Genomic DNA, 6,896 nt, shown 5'->3' with positions numbered 1-6,896 from the left:
AAATTTACAGTCTAGTATATAATAGCACTATGTGTCCATTTCTCCCAAAATATTGATGTGTAATTACAGTGCCTGATCTCCCATTTAAAACATTTCCACAAAATAAGGGTATTTACCTCTTGGATATATCAAAGCTTATCCATTTGTAACGCATGATCAAAATTATAGTAACCTGAAAAAATATTTTACATAATAAAAAAAAAAATACACACAACGCAGCAGCTAAAACAAAACTAAAGTTATCGTAATAAAATTGATTGGTAATTAAGAGGTCTATATCTCTTGAAATATTGCTCAAATTGGGTGTTTTGCACAAATTTACTCCCTGGTTAGTACTTTAGCTGTATCTGTCATTAACTTCAAAATCTCCCAAAATATTAATATGTGAAATTAGGGGCCTGATCTCCCATTTAAAACATTTCCACAAAATCAGTGTATTTACATCATGGATATTAAAACTTATCCATTCAACAGATTATGTAACGTGTGATCAAATTTAAAATAAATTGACAGGAACTCCATCCGAAACTAGTATAAATAGACGTTTGAGTAAGGCTTGTTTGTTGCACAACACTTTGATAGTCATATCGATCATCACACACACACGCGCAGAGAAATATTGAATCACAAAGTCAAAATACTATGAAGAAAGTTTCTCTTAACATGGCTTCCGCTGCATTGTTTCTATTTATCATTGCTTGTCAGTCTCTCTCTGGTCTCAATGTTTTTCTCACCTTTTCACCAAATAGATTCATGAACGTACCATATTTTCTCTTCTATAGATACAACACATCACGTACAAAGACATATCTACAGAGTTTTTAGTCGCTTTGAGCCTTTATTTTAATCTTAATATATTGGTTTTGACATTACACACAGGTGCGGAAGTATCGCTGATGACGTCAACGGTAGAGGCGTTGAGCTGTAAGAGAGACTCGGATTGTAAGAGACAGAAGTGCATTGATGCGCCGTCTAAAACTTTTTGTCTGAATGGAAACTGCAAATGCCCCGATCCTCCGGCGAATACCACTCCTTCTGCCAAAATCATCGGATCAAGAAAGATCAACCCTTCCACCCAGAATTGAGGATCATTCAGACTTTTTATGTTTGAATATTGTCTTATGGTTTGGTCTATGTTTGATTCTGCAATCAAATAGTTGTAAGAAACAGAAAGTGAAACTATTTGAAGAATATAAATAAACACTTGTCTTTAATCGAACCTCTGAAACTTAGTTTCGCTTTTTCTCATATATAGCATGGTGGAGCAGGCTGTCTGATCGTATACCATAACATTATCACAACATGTTCTCGCTGATCAATATTGCAACGTTAGCAAATTAACTTCTCATCTATAAACCAATAAAATGGGCCATGAAAATTCAGAGATATTTTGTAAAATGATTATTTGAATGAGAGAGAGAGAGAGAGTATTCAAAGTAAGTTTATTGTTATAAACTTTATTTTTTACTATTGATTAACTGATTGATTATGTTTTTTTATGTCAATTACTTATTTTATTAAGTTACTTTGTAAAAAATTTAAATGTTTTGGTTCTTATTAAATCATTTATTTTTGTTAATGACTATATTAAAAAAAAAATATTGGCTAATTTGCAAAATCAATGCTTGTTAATGACTACTTTGCTACCATGATCTTTGATGAATTTGTTGATATTATATTAAAAATTCAGAATTGCACTTTTTATATTATTAGAATAATGGACTAAAAAACGTTAGTGTCAGTTGGAATAGTAACTAGATTGCATTGATCCTCTAGGTTCTTCTCGCGACGATAAAAATATATTTTAGCGATATACCCTTAAATTCATATATAAGCACTAAGTACGTGCAATCGATCAATTATAAAATCAACTCTTAGATGAACGAATATTAATCCTATTTCAAGAGAGCTGAATATTGTATGTGTAATTCTTATCCCGCACTGCTTATATCGCGGAATCGACTCCTAGAACACAAGTACGACACACACCAGATTTCTCTAATTTGTGAAATTTGTATCGCCATAATTTCGATCGACTTGGCTTCGTTTCCAAATTGATCCGAGTGTATACCCACCTGCTATTCCATTGCCTGACAATAAAGAAATAGAGATTATATACGTGGTCTTAGTAAAGAATGGCTGCAGACACACTGGAACGCATTACAAAACTCGTGAGCGACACTTTGTGTGCCGAGGAAGCATATTCTAATGCTTCATTGAGTAACAAAGATATGGTTATGGCGATCAACAATGGGAAATCTGAAGGCGGATCTGTTGGTTAGCATCGGGTTTTGGATCCCATTGATGAAACCAAAGGGTTAGCTTCACAAGTCAGTTTTCATACATCCTCGTGGACTTCATCAAAATTTAAGTTGGGAATTTGTGCATTTAGGTTTGTGAGAGGAGACCCATATGCCACAGCATTAGCACTGCATAAGGAAAGCTTATGTCCCCGTCACCATGGCACTCATGATATTATCGCCTCTCCGGGTTCACTTCAGCTTTGTAGAAGATCCTGAAGAAGCCGAGTCTTATGAAGCTGCACATTCTTCACATGACTTATCCAGCAACATTGCGAAGGTAAATGCATGCCTTATAATAATAACAATAATGACCGGTTTGAGGTCAAAGTTCTTCTTAAAAAAAATTAATAATAAAATTAGTTATGTAACGCGCAGAAACTGGGTGAGAATCGAGGAGACAAAGGGCGTGGGCATGGCCATCAAGGAGAGAAAGTTTCACCCCTGTGAGGTCCAAACTCAGACAAATGTGTTTCACACCAGGTGTGTAGCATTTCAATATTCATACTTTCAGTTTTATTCAAGGATTCGAATACATGGACACCCTGTACAATACATTATAACAGTGGCAATACATTCATACCCACTTTTCATACTCTTGTCTTTGGGTCCATATATACACATTCTAATCAAACAGGCACATCTGTTGGGTAATCTTGAGGGTGTCTCCTGATAGTTTCCCTCAAAAGCTTTTCTTGCTCTCCAAGGTTCAAGGGTGGAACATCGTACACGTCGGTGAACATGTCTGCCACCGGAGGTTTCTCGACCTTCTCGGCTGCTTGAATGGCATGCAAAACCTACGACCGCCAAACAGAAATGCTTGTCAACAAGTTGTGTCACATCATTTATCGTATTATGTGTGTTTCTGTACCTGTTTCCTGACGCTGCTTCTGAGCTCTGCCTCGGCGTCGGCGTGCCACCAACCGTTGCTCTCGATCCACTTCCTAAAGCGGGACACCGGGTCCCGCGCCGATCTCCACCACTCGATCTCCTCCGACGGCCGATACTTTGTCGAGTCGTCCGACGTCGAGTGGTGTCCCACTCGATACGTCAGCGCCTGCCAAAACAAAATAAAAAAAATATTTGAATTTTACCGGAACAAAATGGACTACGCAAAAATGTAAATTTTTTTATTTTTTATTTTTTATTTTTACCTCAATTAGCACGGGTTTCTGTTCGTTGATAGCGATTTCACGGGCGGCATGGACGGCACTGTACATCGCAAGAGTGTCGTTTCCATCTACACGGATGCTTCGGATCCCATAAGCCTGCCCTCTCACCACAATACCGTCGCCTAGGGATTATTAATAATGTGAAATGTGAGTCTCGGAAAAAGGTCTATCAGAGTTAGTTTGGGGAACAAGGGAAGACAAGTGTACTTCGGAACTGGTCTGAAGTGGGGGTACTGATAGCCCATCCATTGTTACGGCATATGAATATTACAGGCGCCTCCCTAACCGCCGCAAAATTCAGTGCCCCGTGAAAGTCACCCTGTAGTAGTTATATATATACATATTCAAGTTAGTCTGTGATAGGACTTTAAATAGAAGCTGAAAATAATCAGCGGGGTATAATATTAGTTTGATTTTAGGCTTAGCCTTTTGGGGTAGTTTTGGTTTATCTTATTGTTAATCAAATAGAATTTAAAGGTTCTTATCAGTCTGTTATTGTAGACATGGAACAACACTACGGAACGCACACAGCGAGAAATTTTTAGGTTGCTCTTCAAATTAGTTGGCAGTTCATTATTTGTGTTGTGGAGTGTAAAATAATTAGAGCATTTGAAGATTCTTCCAAATTTTCTGATGTGATTCAGGCTGGCCTCTCGAATTGTAGGCCAAATCGGTATCATCGAGCAATCCCATAGTTGATAATAAAACCTAGTTTTTGCATAATCTTATCATCCAGTACTAAGCAAAGTAGGGTTAAATCACGTGATTGGAACGTCGATTGAATTACCTCACTCGTACCACCATCGCCAAAATAAGTGACCGCGCACGCGTCTTTCTTGTCCATCTTCAGCGAGTATGCAGCACCGACGGCATGAGCAATCTGCGTTCTGAAATAAATAAATAAATTAACGAACTAACACCCACACAATCGAATCAATATATATATATACATATATATATGTACGGGTATGTATATATTTAGGGATTCAAAAAGAGGTTACGCGATGGTGGACGAGACGGTGAAGTAGTTGAGCTTGTTAGAGCCATAGTGTATCGGCATTTGCCTTCCTTTACCGTAATCGGCTTTGTTGCCGAAACACTGATTCGCAAACTCTTGCAGACTAAAACCCCGCCACAACAACACCCCCGCCTCTCGGTACTGCTCTCAACAAAATTCACCATTTTCATATCAACAAATTTTATAAAAATAAATAAATATATATATATATATATATATAAATAAAATAAAAACTAAACCTGAGGGAAGATGAGGTCGTCGATGGTCAGCGCAGCCGCGGAGGCAATGTTTAAAGCCTCCTCTCCGGCGCAGGTCACGTAGAAGGAAATCCTTCCCTGCCTTTGGGCTTCGTAGAAGATCGTGTCCATTACTTGGAGTGAAACCATGTCTCTGTACATTTTTTGGCCCACTTCTTTGTTCACCTATACTTAACAACTCTCTCTCTCGCATGTTATGTTCTGCTCTAGACAGTGAATTCAATTTTTTTTATTTTTTTTTTACCTCAACGTAGTTACTGCCTGTAATTATTTCCCCGTGGTCGTCGAGGACTCTATAGCACGGCACTCGCTCTCTCTGGGACTCCGATATGAACCTCAATTCAGGAGTGAATCGCACTTTTCCTCCCGGGAAATCCAAGTCCTGTCAGAAATCAATTACATTAAACAAGTAAATCGCTGAAACGGTTGTCTTTTTTAACTGCTATTTATCTTGAGGAATCGGTCAGCTGATATTTGAATATCCATTCACTAAAATAGAAATGAAAGCTAACACGGCAAAAGCTATCTTTTTATTTGAGAATAAACTTTGGTTTGCGTTTTGTCCTCCTATTTAATGCATATTTTTCATGGAGTACTAAACTTCATTAATTCATATACTGTTCCATTGTAAAAGATATTTAATAGCTATAGAAAAACATTTTCTTTTGCCTAGGTTCTTCTATAATTACATTAGACTCAACATTTCCTAATGAATTCGCTATTAATCTATCTACACTCCTTACAAATATCATAGTTAACAAAAATCACTTTCCCCAAAAATTAAGAGCCTAAATATCATTTTACTTGATTGGCGAAATATTGAATTCTCAACCAAATTTTTTTTTTCTTTTAGAGAACTTATCTACTCATCCAAACAAATCATACTATATATGATCAGTCCCTCATTGCAAAACCATAACAATTTATTAAAATTAGGAGGAAAAAAAATGAAAAATACGATAGTAGAAAGACATTAGTAGATTAATTTCAGGGCAAACCTGTGTAATGGAATCAAGATGATGCAAGGAATCGGGGCGTAGTTTCTCAGCTTTTGTGGCCTCAAATCGCCGCGAACAGAAATGGGGTTTCGCATTACAATCCCCAAAACTCTCAGGCCGAGAGACGGCGTTGATGAAACAACCCAAACCCAACTTGTAATGCTTCAAACCAACGTTGAGCGATCTTCTCGTCCAAAGAGCCATTCTTATAATTATGCGTAGATATTAGAAGATTAACCACAAAACAATGCACAATCAAGTGCAGAAATTGTGAAACTCTGTATGTCGTTTTGTTTTATTTGGTTTTAGAGAGAGAGAGAGAGAGTGTGTGTGTGTGTGTGTTCGCCGGGCACGTGGCATATAGATTCTGAACGCAGCTTTAAATGCTATAATTGTTTTATTTATTTTTTGGATTTGGACTGACTGCTTCCGTGTGAGTTTGAAAAACGTATATCAGTGCTAAAGAGACGACCCACGTCAGCTGAAAGATGAATCTAACACGTCAGCTACAGATGAAGGAGCGAAGAAGCCACGCTGGCCTAGTGGACCCACTTGACTAATTAGGTTGATAGATTACGTAGAGTACACGTTTAGTATGTTAAAGAACTTGTATTTGTATATGTACAAAACTGTTGCGACTGATTAGATTCAATCAATACAATTACGAATTAAGAGAAGAGAGGATTTTCTCACTGTCACAATCACATTTCTATCTTTCCACTTTTATCCATTATTAGAGATTAAAAATCACATTTTTGCAAAATTAATCAATTTGCTTGTATAATGACGTCATTAGATTTAGCTCGACGAAAAATGTATATCATTAATAACAACGATGTTTCACTACAAGGATCAAATTAAACACTTTTCATCTTGCCAATATGAAATGTTTACAAGTATCGTAAGTTTACCAAGCCAACTGTGACATAAATTCAAGGTCTAATTTAATTCTTTTTATTGAATATTGAAAACAAAGATATAACCATTTTATAAATATATATCTATTTTTTTTTTTTTTAGAAAGAGACTTGCATTATTAAGTATTGGCAGAATCAGCATTAAATGAGCTTGAATACAATCAGGAGGGTCTACAACCCAAATTTGAGTTATAGGAGAGTTAAAACCTACAGTGACAAGAGCATGAACTACAT

The 6,896-nt window shown here is 36.8% G+C and overlaps 1 protein-coding gene across 1 annotated transcript; it reads right to left on the bottom strand.

The window, feature by feature from the left end:
- Positions 1-2,759: 2,759 nt before the first annotated feature.
- Positions 2,760-6,071, bottom strand: LOC149378916 (thiamine diphosphate-binding fold (THDP-binding) superfamily protein). The gene is made up of 9 exons (XM_089603036.1): positions 5,746-6,071; positions 4,992-5,129; positions 4,730-4,912; positions 4,474-4,631; positions 4,260-4,359; positions 3,680-3,791; positions 3,455-3,594; positions 3,172-3,357; positions 2,760-3,097 (listed from the first exon to the last, which is right to left on the bottom strand). The coding sequence occupies exons 1-9, from the start codon at positions 5,947-5,949 to the stop codon at positions 2,930-2,932; spliced, it is 1,389 nt and encodes a 462-aa protein (XP_089459162.1). The 5' UTR covers positions 5,950-6,071; the 3' UTR covers positions 2,760-2,929.
- Positions 6,072-6,896: the final 825 nt, after the last annotated feature.

The sequence above is a fragment of the Urtica dioica genome, chromosome 12 (assembly GCF_054948205.1).
Source record: "Urtica dioica subsp. dioica isolate 48M chromosome 12, U.dioica_male_clone48M_v1_H2, whole genome shotgun sequence".
In the NCBI taxonomy this organism is placed as follows: Eukaryota; Viridiplantae; Streptophyta; class Magnoliopsida; order Rosales; family Urticaceae; genus Urtica; species Urtica dioica.
This window is presented reverse-complemented; position numbering and strand designations above follow the sequence as displayed.

What these genes read in the sequence shown, in the direction of transcription:
- LOC149378916 (XM_089603036.1), bottom strand. Translation starts at nt 5,949, where the DNA reads ATGGCTCTTTGGACGAGAAGATCGCTCAACGTTGGTTTGAAGCATTAC. An exon ending in ATCTTGATTCCATTACACAG is followed by an intron (nt 5,130 to 5,745) that starts GTTTGCCCTGAA and finishes GATTTCTGACAG; the next exon opens with GACTTGGATTTCCCGGGAGG. An exon ending in CACTTCAGACCAGTTCCGAA is followed by an intron (nt 3,595 to 3,679) that starts GTACACTTGTCT and finishes AATAATCCCTAG; the next exon opens with GCGACGGTATTGTGGTGAGA.